Source organism: Bombina bombina, chromosome 12, assembly GCF_027579735.1.
Source record: "Bombina bombina isolate aBomBom1 chromosome 12, aBomBom1.pri, whole genome shotgun sequence".
NCBI lineage: Eukaryota > Metazoa > Chordata > Amphibia > Anura > Bombinatoridae > Bombina > Bombina bombina.
Window position 1 is genome coordinate 74907299 of NC_069510.1, and position 14742 is coordinate 74922040.

At 39.5% G+C, this 14742-nt stretch overlaps 1 protein-coding gene across 2 annotated transcripts in view; it reads left to right on the top strand.

The window, feature by feature from the left end:
* Window positions 1-14742, top strand: part of LOC128642851 (multidrug and toxin extrusion protein 1) — a 466573-nt gene that overhangs the window by 365270 nt on the left and 86561 nt on the right. For both annotated transcript variants that reach the window (XM_053695697.1, XM_053695698.1), the window contains one exon: window positions 2512-2587. In XM_053695697.1, coding sequence (XP_053551672.1) covers window positions 2512-2587 — 76 coding nt within the window. The remainder of the gene's footprint in view (window positions 1-2511; window positions 2588-14742) is intronic.

The window sequence follows — 14742 nt, forward strand, 5'->3', positions numbered from 1 at the left end:
AAAATGCGTGGAGAGTTAACCTGTGGTTCAGGGTGATCAGCCTCTTTCCTTGAAAAGAAATCATTCATTAACCTCTTCAGGGTATGGTTTTCATTTTTAACTTCAGTCAAACCTTGTGCTAAAATTTCAACTTTCTGGTTTAAGGAAGCTATTTCAATTGCCATTGAGGCAGGATCCATGATTTTTTTATATACAAGCTTTAAACTATAATGTATATATGTTAGTAAATTTCTTTATGGCTTGATAATTCTGTTATATGCTTGTATAATGTGGCTATTCCCAGAGAACCTTAAGTAAAACAGGCTTATACAAAAGGTTATTACCAAGGGAGATAGCTGGTTTACTTAGTACAAGTTCTTTTTATAACACTTTACAAAATCAAAATAAAGTGAATAAAACAGATGAAATGAAGCCTTTGTATATTTTACACAGTTGTAAAGAGTTGTGTTCTTTAAAGATAGAAGGCAGCAAACAAGCAGCTTATTGGTATTGTCTGAGAAAAGCAGAATTTTATAGCAAAGTCTCTATAGTTAAGCTTAGAAATGAGAAACTGATTTGCAGTCTGCAGTGTCCATATATCAAGAGGTATCAGGTTACAGCAGGCAGAGTGTGTGATGCAGAGAGAAGGAGAGAGCCAGATTTAACCAGTTGTGAGCACTTTAACAGTTTGTATGTCATCAGAACTTTGGATAAGAATATATACAGCTAGAGACAATTGTATATAAAATTAATGATACTTGCGAGTGAGTTTAGAACTGCAGAGAGCGAAGTTGGCACTGAGTCAAAATGGATCACAGCAGGGAAGATGTTCTTATTTCCTGGTAGAGGTAAACACTCAGTAATGGAGCTGGCTGGAAAATCAGACTGCAGAGTTAACACAGACTTGCAAGAGTTGCTGCCAAAGACTGTTCCTTGAAGTGTAAAGCAGCAGGAAATGCTTCTTAGGTTTAGAAGCTGGAGAAATGACATCAAGGATTTCCTTTAACAGGTACAAAAGCAGGATCTGTAGATTTTAGCTTTAGAGCTTGAAGCAGAGTGGGAACTACAAACTTCAATTATCAAGCAAAGCACAGGTGTACTGAACACACCTTTAAAGGGAGGTGAAGGAGTGGGTTGGTCTTAGTTCTTAAAGCTACAGGAATATGACAATAGTCCCCTGAGTAGAGATGTGAATAGCATCATTAGGAAACATTGGTCTATTATTAAAGATCTTAACCCCCAGAATTTTAAGAACCACTGATACCTGCATATAGGAGATGTAGAAACTTGAAAGATGAACTAGTAAGAGTAGACTTAGGCCCTGAGATATAGATGATTCAGACACATATTTCTACCCCTAAACTAGAATGTTTTCCATGCCTGGGTTGTTGTAATAATATTATCAAAGGTGACACCTTTATTCATCCACTAAATGGAAGGAAATATAAGATCCCTGGTTTCTTTACCTGCAACTCAGAATATGTAATCTATCTTGTTAAATGTTCCTGTTCGAAAATTTACATAGGTGAATCCACACGCAGGATAAGGGATAGAATTAATGAGCACAAATCCAATATACGTTGTAAAAATAGGGATGCACCAGTGTCTAACCATTTTTTACAAGCGGGCACACTATCTCTCAATTGAGATTTCAGGTAATCAAACAGATTATGAGACCTAGGAGAGGGGGTGATAGACAAAAAATCCTAAAATGTAGGAAGACTTATTGGATCTATACCCTTCAGTCTCTCATCCCTCTGAGGATGAATAGGGACATAGATTGGAATGCCACTTTGTAAATGTTATATATCTGTAATTAGATTTGATATATTCTAGCTAAAATATTTTTGTCACTGTATTGTTGTTTTTAATTCAATGGGTGTAATTGATTAATATAAATATGAAAATTGTTAATTTATATACTGTTTTTTAAACATGTATATAAGATGAATATTACTGTGACCACTAGATGGAGTTTAGGGCATATGTGTATACAACATGATTAAGGTCAGGTGCTGACTGAAACATCGTATTTGTTCTATGTGATGATAAAAGGATATTGAAGTTTACCGACTGATGCTGTTACTCTCTATTCACTGTTTATACTTGGGGTATGTGCAAGGACCCCTGTAGCGTGCATCCAGTGTTTGCAGTAAGTGCTGGGCCAACTTTTCTATTCTATTCATGATAATAAGCTACCCCAAGATCAGACAGTGGTGCTATAAGCTAAAAGAGTCAAAAATGAAAATTACAATGAAAAAACTAATTAAAACAAAAGGAATACACGTTTCAGCCCTTGTAAAGCCAAATATGCATCTAATCTAATGTACAAAGCTTTCTGAGGGACTTGTTAGCATTTATTCTTAAAGTTATTTGAGATGCCTGCTCCTCCTACTTCAGAGGCGTGCTGAAATAAATTTAAGTTGCTAGAAACCAAAAAACAGACCGGTGCACAGGGAATTTTTTTCTGTGCTATGTTCCACAGTGTCAAAAAAGAAGAAAGTAAAGAAATTTTATTTTTTTTTATTCCAGAAACATGCGCTCTTGGGTGTTGTATCCTGCTTGCCAGCCTGAAGGATGTGTTGGGTTATATTTTTACGACGGATAAGTAAGTAAGGCTTTTTTTTTTTTTTCAATCTTGATTGAGAACAATGTTTTATGTGAATATTGTGACAAACTTCTATAATTTACACAAACTAATTCGCACAAGGCTTTTATGGAGGAAAGACTAAGGGCCTTGTGATCTAAAATTCGCCAGCATAGAGAGAAATCAGGTATGATCTTTGTTTTGTTTTTTAAGCATTATATTGCAAGGTATGCATCTCTCCTTCCTATCCAGAAACCTGCATATAGACAGATAACAAAATGTATGCTTACCTGATACATTTCTTTCTTTCCGGCCATGGAGAGTCCACAATGTCATTCCAATTACTAGTGGGATATTCAACTCCTGGCCAGCAGGAGGAGGAAAAGAGCACCCCAGCAAAGCTGTTAAGTGTAATTTCCCTTACCCATAATCCCCAGTCATTCAGCTGAAGGAAAATGGAAAAAGAAGATACAGGTAAAAAATGTGCCTGAGGTTTACTCAAAAAAACTGTTGAATTAAATTAAAAAGAGGGCTGAGTCGTGGACTCAGGTCCGGAAAGAAAGAAATTTATCAGGTAAACATAAATTTTGTTTTCTTTCCTATGACTAGGAGAGTCCACAACATCATTCCAATTACTAGTGGGAACCAATACCCAAGCTAGAGGACATGGAATGAACAGGGAGGGAGAACAAGGCAGGAGGACCTAAACAGAAGGCACCCCTGCTTAAAGGGACAGTATACACTCATTTTCATATAACTGCATGTAATAGACACTACTATAAAGAATAAGATGCACAGATACCGATATAAAAATCCAGTATAAAACTGTTTAAAAACTTACTTAGAAGCTGTCAGTTTGGCTCTGTTGAAAAGGCAGCTGGAAAGCCCACTGCAAGTGGGAAATAAGACACACCCCCCCCTCCCCCTTCTTTTGCATATGAAAAGACCATTTACACAAGCAGGAGCAAGCTGGAGAAGGTAGCTGACAGTATTCACATACAACTTTGGGGCTTGGTTAAGAGTCTGAAAATCAGAGCAATGTTATTAAAAAATAAGCAAAACTATACATTTTTAAAAAAAAAAAAACCTTTATGGGCTATATAAATAGATCATCTACAAAACATTTATGCAAAGAAAAAATGAGTGTATAATGTCCCTTTAAAGAACCTTTCTCCCGGGGGCGGAGCTAACCTAGCAAGGGAACAAGACGTGCTGTGTCTGAGCTCCTGCTAAAGTTTATAGTTTTTGCAAGATTAAAGTGGTCTACAGCACATAAATTCAGCAGCTCTATACATCTCTGAGCTGTGATCGATTTGGAGCATCAGCCGCACAAAAAATTGGCAACCCACCCGATATCGAGCAAAAGACCGCAGGACGGACCCAGCAGATCTCCAGGAGCCGGACCGGAGTCGGGAGATCCGGCGCTCCAGCCTGCCCTCACCTGCAGCAGTTAGAACAGCTGAATAAAGGAAGATCGGTGAGTGGCATACATAGTGTGGGGCACATTAGGGAGAACTTATAATTACTGGCGGTACAAAACTGAAAAAGGCGCGAAATAACGCCATTAGCCATAGACGTCACAGTCAAATACCGGAAGAGAAGGTGGGGGCGAACACCGTAGCGGAAAATCAGATAAGAAGTTGTGGGCTGCATAGGGGTACAAGGGAAGCCGGAACATTTCCACTACTAAACCGAAGGCAAATATAAGCCGACAGAATAGACTTAAAGGTGGAAGGCTACTATCACTGTTAGCGTGAATACTTGACTCAAGTGAAGCCTCATAAACTGACTCCGGTGCGGCCTAACCACTATATACCCTAATAGGAACCAAAGGTGTATGAATCAGCCCCTACAGTCACAGTCTCACTACATACTCTAACTTATTAAGTAAAAGGAGAAGAGATAAAACCGCATACAGCCCCATCTTTAAATGAACTTGTGAACAGTGTGGAAGTTCCCTAACACAACTTTACTACAGCACTGACCCCTGCTGGTCTCACCTGGAACCACACAGAGTAATTTGTTAACGGCAAGACACATCCAAGTTAAAGTTGTATAAAAGAAGCTCTCCTTCACCACCCTCTCCCCCCCCCTTTCCTGTCAGACAACAGTGCTGACAGGTCATATCCCAAATACCCTTTGCCGTGATCATCCTGTGAGGATAAATCCCCTGGGGAGAGGGGTGCTGATAACCTGCAACGCTGTACCGCCAAGCTGCTGCCTCCACTGAAGATTAAACACTATCTAGACAGAATCAAATCAAAACAAAAAAAAAAAACAGCGATCTAGAAGGAGGATGAATATTGATTAAAATGTAAACAACATCCTACCCTTTGCTGGGGGACCTAAACAATTAGCTACCTTTAAGAACAACATCAATGTAAATTGTTACATAGGATGGAAATTAAGAGCAATCCTCTTATCTATCTAAATAAATTGCCTGCCTAAAATAGAAACTTGACAAGCAAATCTGGATTACAGTCATCCATTATTCTGGATCACATCATTTATAACTCTATATCCCACAAGGGGCAGCCTCTCCAACTGATTAAGGGGTAGTCACAATTTCTGCCCTTTAGTGCTCTATAGCCTTCATTCAGCCACTACTAGGATGACCTCTAAAAGATCCGCTAAGGGGGATAAAACACCAAAATCTACAAGTATGTCCACATTCTTTAAATCCTCACAAACAAACAAACAACTAATAGATGCAGAAGGGGAGGAAGAATCTGAAACAGACTCTCAACCATCTCTACAAGACAAAAGCCCGCTCACAAAGGCTGACCTCAGGAATCTAGTGTCCAAAAAGGACATAGCGGACAATTTCGGAAAATTATGGGAGAAAATAGATTCCATCCATACATCGGTAACCAGCAGTCTCTCTGAAATTAAATCAGATCTAATGGAGATGGGAAATAGGATTGAGACGTTAGAGGACCAAAAAGATTCTATGGTGGATCAAATGGACGAAATGTCCCAAACCATGTCTACACAACAACAACTCCTGGAAGAATTTCAAGATAAAATAGAAGACTTGGAGAACAGGAGCAGAAGGAACAATATCCGCCTTAAAGGAGTTCCAGAGGAAATAGGTACCGCAGAAATTCCAGCTTATCTCTCCCAACTCTTCACTCAAATCACAAGCTCCCCAGTAGATTACACCTTCCACATTGAAAGAGCACACAGAGCGCTGAAAGCTAAACCCAAACCAGGCCTCCCCCCAAGAGACATTATACTCAAACTTACCTTCTTCCCCGACAAAGAAAAAATTCTACAAGCTGCAAGAAAACACCCAACATACAAGTTCCAGGGCAATGTAGTCCAGTTTTATCAGGATCTCAGCATCAGGACACTACAAAGAAGGGGAGCCCTTCGTCCTCTAACCACCCTACTTAGAAAACAACAGATACCGTATAGATGGGGATTCCCATTTGCATTACATATCTTGAAAGACTCGAAAACAGTCACTCTCAAAGATCCTGAAGACATACCAGAAATATGCAAAATTCTATCTCTAGAAACACCTAACACTTTAATACCCACAATCACCACAGGGAAGAACAAAGATCCAGAAAGACCTCCAGAACCCAACAAATGGCAGACAATCAACCATAAGAGACAGAACATAAGAGAACTTAGAGCAAAAATTCCTTAGACGACTCCTAAGTCATCTTGAATCAATGACTATATGTTAGACATCTCTCAGGGAGCCTGCTCAATACCCGAGGGGGACTTTTGGACTTGGAGTAGAAATCTACCCCAATTGACTCTTAACATCCCTTATGGTAAAAAGGGGGGTGATTCCCCTAACCCATAGTAAGACCTACCTAAAGGGGATATACTTTCCATACCTCCCACTAATCTAGAAGATGTTACGGGAATTTAGGTTCCCCCAGTGTTACTTATTACTTATTTCTATGATGTTTATTTGTTCATTTATACAGGGCCCTCATGTTGAGGGCTCCAAACTGTTATTTATTAAGTGTTTATTACTAATGTTTTCTCTTCTTGATTCCCTTCCCACTCCCCTCCCCTGTGACGACACGACTATAACCAACACAGTCAATGCAGAAACCAACTCATGCGATCCTGATCTCCTGATCTCCACCCAGCAAGGTATCCAACCCAGGGCTTTACAGGTAAAACACTTCCTACTACAACATCCACATATAGACACAACACTATAATCCCTAAAATTAAGATATTATCCCACAATGTCAGGGGATTGAACACTAACGTTAAAAGAAAGATAGCGATGACACAATACAACTCTTTACAAGCTAACATACTGTTCCTCCAGGAAACGCATCTACTTAAAGATAACATCCCAAAATATTGGGCAAAACATTTTGACAAGCACTACCACTCCACTGCAACGTCCAAAAAAAGTGGCACATCCATTTTGATACATTCATCTCTCAAGTTTACCACAGAATCCATAATAACAGATACTGAGGGGAGATACCTAATTGTTAGAGGTAAGATACTAGAATCAGAAATCACATTATGTAATATATACGCACCAAATGAGAACCAACATAAATTTTTTCACCATATATCACATTTACTCACCCAATGGTCACATACTAAAATATTTTTGGCAGGAGACTTCAATATCACTATGCTACCTATTAAACCCACAGACACCAAACCTCTGACCAATAAACAGACGAGACATAATCGCATAGTCAAATCAATCAAAGATACCTTACTTCCTCACTCCCTGATTGAGACTTGCAGGCCCATTTATCAAGCTCCGTACGGAGCTTGAAGGGCCGTGTTTCTGGCGAGTCTTCAGACTCGCAAGAAACACAACTTATGAAGCAGCGGTCTAAAGACCGCTGCTCCATAACCCTGTCCGCCTGCTCTGAACAGGCGGACAGGAATCGCCGGACATCAACCCGATCGAATACGATCGGGTTGATTGACAGCTCCCTGCTGGCGGACGATTGGCCGCGAGTCAGCAGGGGGCGGCGTTGCACCAGCAGCTCTTGTGAGCTGCTGGTGCAATGTTAAATGCGGAGAGCGTATTGCTCTCCGCATTTAGCGAGGTCTTGCGGACCTGATCCGCAGTGTCGGATCAGGTCCGCAAGCCCTTTGATAAATGGGCCTGACTGAGCACCATGTATGGTCAAACTGATGACACAACTTTCTACTCAGCAGCACACAAAACTTATGTCAGACTCGACTATATATATGCCAGCCAAATCTTACAACCCTTACTGAACAACTCACAAATACACACTTGTGTATGGTCCGACCACTCTATAATCACCCTAACGATTAATGGCATTACAGACCCACTCAGAAGCAGAACGTGGACTTTTGATCCATCTTACGTTAAAAATACCCAAACATTCGATAACATACTACAACAATTAACAGAATACTGGCACATAAATACAGAAGCTACAAGTAACCCAGGGATTATATGGGCAGCTCACAAAGCAGTCCTCAGAGGGATACTAATTAAAGAAAAAACAAGACAGATTCAAAAACATAGACAACAACTACAACAACTTTACACAGAGATCGAGGAATTAGAAAGGCGACATAAATACAACAAAACTAAGACTAACCTCAAACTACTCCAAACTAAAAGATCCACATTAACCTCACTACTTCATGCACAAGCTACCAGAGCCATTCATAAAATCCAGGCACAATACTTTATATTTGCGAACAAACCCGACAAATACATGGCACATAAAATCAGAGAAAGGTGCAAGGCCTCGGTGATCCCACTAATTGAGACACATGACAACACCACAACCTCACACCCACAAGAAATTGTAGACACTTTCGCAAGATACTATGGAGAACTATATAATGGGGAAAAAGTTACACGTAATCAGGAAACAGAAACAAAGTCTTCAGAATTTTTCTCACAAATTCAGTTACCTAACATAACTTTAGAACAGAGGGAAGCAATCAACGCCCCAGTCTCCACTGTAGAAATACTGGGAGCCATCAAAGACCTTAAATCGGGAAAAGCGGCAGGACCAGATGGCTTCCCAGCTGAATATTATAAATTATTCAAAAACTCACTCACCCCACACTTGGTTAAGTTCTGCAATCACGTTATGGAAGGAGGAGATATTCCCCCAGATCTATTAGCGGCCAAGATAGTTGTGATACCCAAGCCGAATAGAGACCACAAAAAATGCCAGAATTACCGCCCAATATCTCTCATAAATCAGGATCTTAAGATCTTCACAAAAATAATTGCAAATCGGCTCAAACACATCATCCCCCACTTGGTTCATCCGGACCAAGTGGGATTTATTAAAGATAGGGAAGCCCCAGACAACATCCGAAAGGTTACCAATCTAATACAATTCTTGGGAGAGACAAGAACGCCTTCTCTGCTCCTATCTTTGGATGCAGAGAAGGCGTTCGACAGAATAGACTGGGACTATATGTTCTTAACACTACACCATATGGGCTTTGAGGGAGGATTCATAAAAGCTCTAAAAGTAATATACTCATGCCCAGAGGCCCAAGTTTCCTCAACAGGATACAAGTCAAAACCCTTTCCAATACGAAACGGTACCAGACAGGGGTGCCCTCTGTCCCCACTACTATTCGCACTCTGTATAGAGCCACTAGCAATCGCGATCCGTTCACACCCAGACATATCAGGAGTTAAAATAAATCCATTAGAATACAAACTTTCTCTATTTGCGGATGATGTCCTGCTGACCTTGACGAACCCATTAATATCTCTACCGAACCTCTACCAGACAATAAAGACATTTTCAACCATCTCAGGATTTAAAATCAACCCAGACAAGTGTGAAGCCCTACCCATTGCAATACCCCAACAAACTAAAATCATTTTAGAAACACAATTTCACTTTAAATGGATGAAACACACACTAAAATACTTAGGTATCCAGATTCCAACTTGCTCCACTCAGCTATACAAAGTAAATTATACCCCACTATTTAAACAAATTAGACGAGATATGGCAAAATGGAAGAGCTTTAATTTCTCCTGGCTAGGTAGAATAGCGGCGGTTAAAATGAACGCCATGCCTCGAATACTGTATTTATTCAGAACCCTCCCGATAAAAATAATAAAACCAGAACTGGAAACACTGCAAAAGGACATCTCAGCATTTATTAGGGGAGATAAGACGAGCAGGATAGCAAAATCCACCTTAACCAGACATAAGTCACTCGGGGGCATTGGTGCACCAAATTTAATAGAATATTACAATGCAGCCAGACTAGCGCAAGATACACTACTCCTGAAAAGGTCAAAGGGAATAATATGGCCCAAGTTAGAAGCGAACATAGGGGGGTGGGAAGAAGCAGACTCAATTGTTTGGGACCCAGAGAGGGCTCAGAAAGATGGAAAGACATCTACACCCTACACCACAAACCTCACTGTAAAGATCTGGAAAACAGCGAAAACGAAATATAAACTACTACAGCAACACTCTATATCAATACCACTTAGATATCTAATATAAGAAGACCTCTAGACCCAAATCAAAAAATGGGAAAACAAAGGTTTATACAGAGTGGCGGACTACTTAACAGGACATAACATACTGACGTTTAACCAACTGCAGACAAAGATTGACCCCCTGAAGCTACACTGGTACTTATACCTACAGATACACTCTGCTCTACAATCATATTTAAAACACCCTAGAGAACAGACCTCCACACCTATTGAAACCTTCTGTAAATCAGAAGAACGCAACAAACATACCATATCTCTACTATATGTATCTATGCAGACCACCCACAACACCACCAAGACCACGACTATGCTGGCCTGGGAACAAGAACTACTTATCTGCAAAGACAAAAAGGCATGGGAATCACTGTTTCAAAACGCAGAAAGAGGGTTGATGAGTGTAGACCTTAAAGAAAATATCACCAAAACAATTCATAGATGGTACTTAACTCCTACACGAACGGCTCATATGCACCCCCAAGGCAGCAGATTATGTTACAGAGGCTGTGGAGACATAGGGACATACAGACACATGTGGTGGGACTGCAAAGATGTTAGGGGTATATGGAGCAGACTATTCGCATTCCTCAGTCAGATGCTAGAAGAAAATATTAGTCTAACGATCCAACAAGCTTTGTTACATGAACATCTCAGTAAATTCCACAAACATATCAATACATTTATTAAGATCTTATGCACAATCACGAGGATATGCATAGCTAAATATTGGAAATCTGGAACTCCAACCTGGACTGAGATATATAATAGAATCCAACACACATACACCATGTACGAGACAGCTTCATATACATTAGATAACAGGGAAACCTTCCAAGCAGTGTGGTACTATTGGATAAGCAAAGGGTCCATAACCTCACAAGATAACCGGAGATCAGAGATCTAAAGGACCATCAAACTATAGTCGTGTCAAACACTTTGATGCACACATACTATGATCTGTGACATAAGACGACGTCACCCATCCCTATCCCCCCTCCCTTATAACCCCCTTTCTTTTTTTTTCTTTTATAGCTCCCCCTTTCTTTCTTATTTATTTATTTTTTGTTCTTGATCTATCTGTTCTCAGTTGTTATACCGTAAGGTTTCAAATTCATATATAAGATTACTCTAAGATAATAATGATTCAGCCAAAAACATCCAGTTAGTGAAATACAGAGTTAAGAAACAAACTGTACCAAAGATTAGAATGATATAACACAAGGAAGAAATGCTAGATAGAATATATACTCTAATAACCTATTGTTAAATGGCTGACAATGCTTGATGAATCAAAGACAGTTCTAAGATAGAATCAATTAGCAGTGAATACTGATGTAAGGATGAGATAATTGTGTAACTATGTAACAATACAGTTTGGCTAGGATTTTTCACTCTTATATCATTGAATACTTGTAATGCAATATTCCCCAAAATCAATAGACAACGGAAGAATGGATATTGTATGTTATGTTAATTCATTTTATGTATTCTTGTTCTTTGAAAAGTATAAAACAATAAAAAACTATTTAAACATAAAGAACCTTTCTCCCAAAAGAAGCCTCAGCCTGAGGCAAAAGTATCAAATTTGAAGAATTAGAAAAAATATGCAAAGAGGATCATGCTGCCACCTTACAAATCTGCTCCACAGAAGCTTCATTTTTGAAAGCCCAAGAAGAGGAGACAGCCCTAGTGAAATGAGCCAAAATTCTCCTAGGAGGCTGCTGTCCAGCAGTCTCATAAGCCAAACGATCATACTTCTTAACCAGAGGGAAAGAGTAGTAGAAGAGGCCTTCTGACCCTCACATTTTCCAGAGAAAACAACAAACAGGGCAGAAGATTGCCGAAAATATTTAGAAGCTGGTAGGTAAAAATTTAGAGCATGCACAACATCCAAGTTATGCAAAAGACGTTCCTTATGAGAAGAAGGATTAGGACAAAAAGAAGGAACTACAATTTCCTGATTAATGTTTTGATCCGACACTACCTTAGAGAGAAAAAACAATTTAGTAGGAAGGACCGCCTTATCTGCATGAAAGATAAGGTACGGGAAATCACACTGCAGAGCTGAAAGCTCATAAACTCTGCAAGCAGAACAATATAGCAAGGAGAAATAAAATCTACCAAGATAACAATTTGATATCAACAACATGCATTGACTCAAACGGAGCCTGCTGTAAAACTAAAGAACTAGATTAAAACGCCAAGGAACAGTAACAAGTATAAAAACAGGCCTGATTCTGTAATGTTGGGGGGGGGTATTGTATGTTTTTTTTAAATGCAAAAGAGCTGTTTACTTTGGGGCATGTCCCGCAAAAGGCCCTTTTAAGGGCTGGTAAGGTAAAAGAGCTGTTAACTTTTTATTTTAGAATAGGGTAGGGCATTTTTTTATTTTGGGGGGCTTTGTTATTTTTTTAGGGGGCTTAATGTAGGTGTAATTAGTTTAAAATTCTTGTAATCTTTTTTTATTTTTTGTAATTTAGTGGGGTTTTTTGTAATTTAGTTTAGTTGATTTAATTGTAGATAATTGTAGGTAGTTTATTTAATTAATTTATTGATAGTGTAGTGTTAGGTTTTATTGTAACTTAGGTTAGGATTTATTTTACAGGTAATTTTGTAATTATTTTAACTAGGTAGCTATTAAATAGTTATTAACTATTTAATAGCTATTGTACCTGGTTAAAATAAATACAAAGTTGCCTGTAAAATAAATATAAATCCTAAAATAGCTACAATATAATTATTTGTTATATTGTAGCTATATTAGGGTTTATTTTACAGGTAAGTATTTAGCTTTAAATAGAATTAATTTATTTAATAAGATTTATTTTATTTCGTTAGATTTAAATTATATTTAACTTATGGGGGTGTTAGGGTTAGGGTTAGCTTTAGGGCTAATTACATTTATTAGAGTAGCGGCGAGGTCCGGTCGGCAGATTAGGGGTTAATAAGTGTAGGTAGGTAGCGGCGACGTTGGGGGGGGCATATTAGGGGTTTATAAATATAATATAGGGGTCGGCGATGTTAGGGGCATCAGATTAGGGGTACATAGGGATAATGTAGGTTGCGGCGATGTGCGGTTGGCAGATTAGGGGTTAAAAAATGTAATTATAGTGGCGGCGATGTGGGGGGACTTCGGTTTAGGGGTGCATAGGTAGTTTATGGGTGTTAGTGTACTTTAGGGCACAGTAGTTAAGAGCTTTATGAACCGGCGTTAGCCCAGAAAGCTCTTAACTCCTGACTTTTTTCTGCGGCTGGAGTCTTGTCGTTAGAGTTCTAACGCTCACTTCAGCCAAGACTCTAAATACCGGCGTTAGGAAGATCCCATTGAAAAGATAGGATACGCAACTGACGTAAGGGGATCTGCGGTATGGAAAAGTCACGGCTGGAAAGTGAGCGTTAGACCCTTTCCTGACTGACTCTAAATACCAGCGGGCGGCCAAAACCAGCGTTAGGACCCCTTAACGCTGGTTTGGACAGCTAACGCAAAACTCTAAATCTAGGTGTATGTTTTCTTGACAAATGTGCAAGTTACTCAGTGACTGCACGGAGAGCATTCAACTATATTTTGCGCATGGTCCGCCAACCAATTGGTGGTTGTTGCTTTAGTGAATTCACTCTGGACTAAAATGTCCTTAAGGTTTTTTGCTCTGCTTGCAGTCATCTGAGGGTAATTTCCTACATGTTCAGAGATAGGCCCCAAGTTATCAAGGTCCGTCGGACCTGATCCGACAGTGCAGATCAGGTCCGACAGACCTTGCTTAATATGGCGTGCAATATTCAGCATTGCACCAGCAGCTCTTAAGAGCTGCTGGTGCAACGCCGCCCCCTGCAGACTCACGGACAATAGGCCGCCAGCAGGGGGGTGTCAATCAACCCGATCGTACTCGATCGGGTTGATTTCCGGCGATGTCTGTCCGCCTGCTCAGAGCACACGGACAGGTTATGTGACCGCTGTTTCATAACTGCTGTTTCTGGCGAGTCTGAAGACTCGCCAGAAACAGCGGCCATCAAGCTCCTTACGGAGCTTGTTAAATAGAGGCTATTGTATCATCATTTGAGAGCAAGTACCAATTTTTGTTTAGAATGGTTTTTAATTTTTCGCAGTGAGAATTATACTTAGTTATAAACCTTATTTTGGTATCATCTTTACTCTGTTCTCTTTGGCCATACAGTAGAGCCTGCCTATCTTGAGATCTGGTGGCATGGGTGGATGCACACATGTCCCTATGGATTTGGTACGTGGACGATATCCTCATATTGTGGGAAGGCACAAAAGAACAATTACAAGAGTTTGTATCTATACTAAATAAGAACACTTTTAACATCTTTTTGACTTGCAGCAGTGACCCAGACAGCATTAGCTTTCTTGATCTTGTAATCAGCAAAAATAATGATGTGATTTCTACTGAAGTGTACAGAAAAAAGACTTTGTCAAATAGTGTACTATTGGGGAGTAGTCATCACGGCCAATTCCCTCGATTACGAAGAATCTTTTCAAATCAGTACACTTTTGAAAGACAGGCTAAAGAAATGGCAGTAAGATTTCTTGATAGATGCTACTCAAAATGATCTATCAAGAGCGCACTTTATAAAGCTAGAACTCAAGATAGGCAGGTTCTACTGTATGGCCAAAAAGAACAGAGTTAAGATGATACCAAAATAAGATTTATAGCTAAGTATACAGGGAGTGCAGAATTATTAGGCA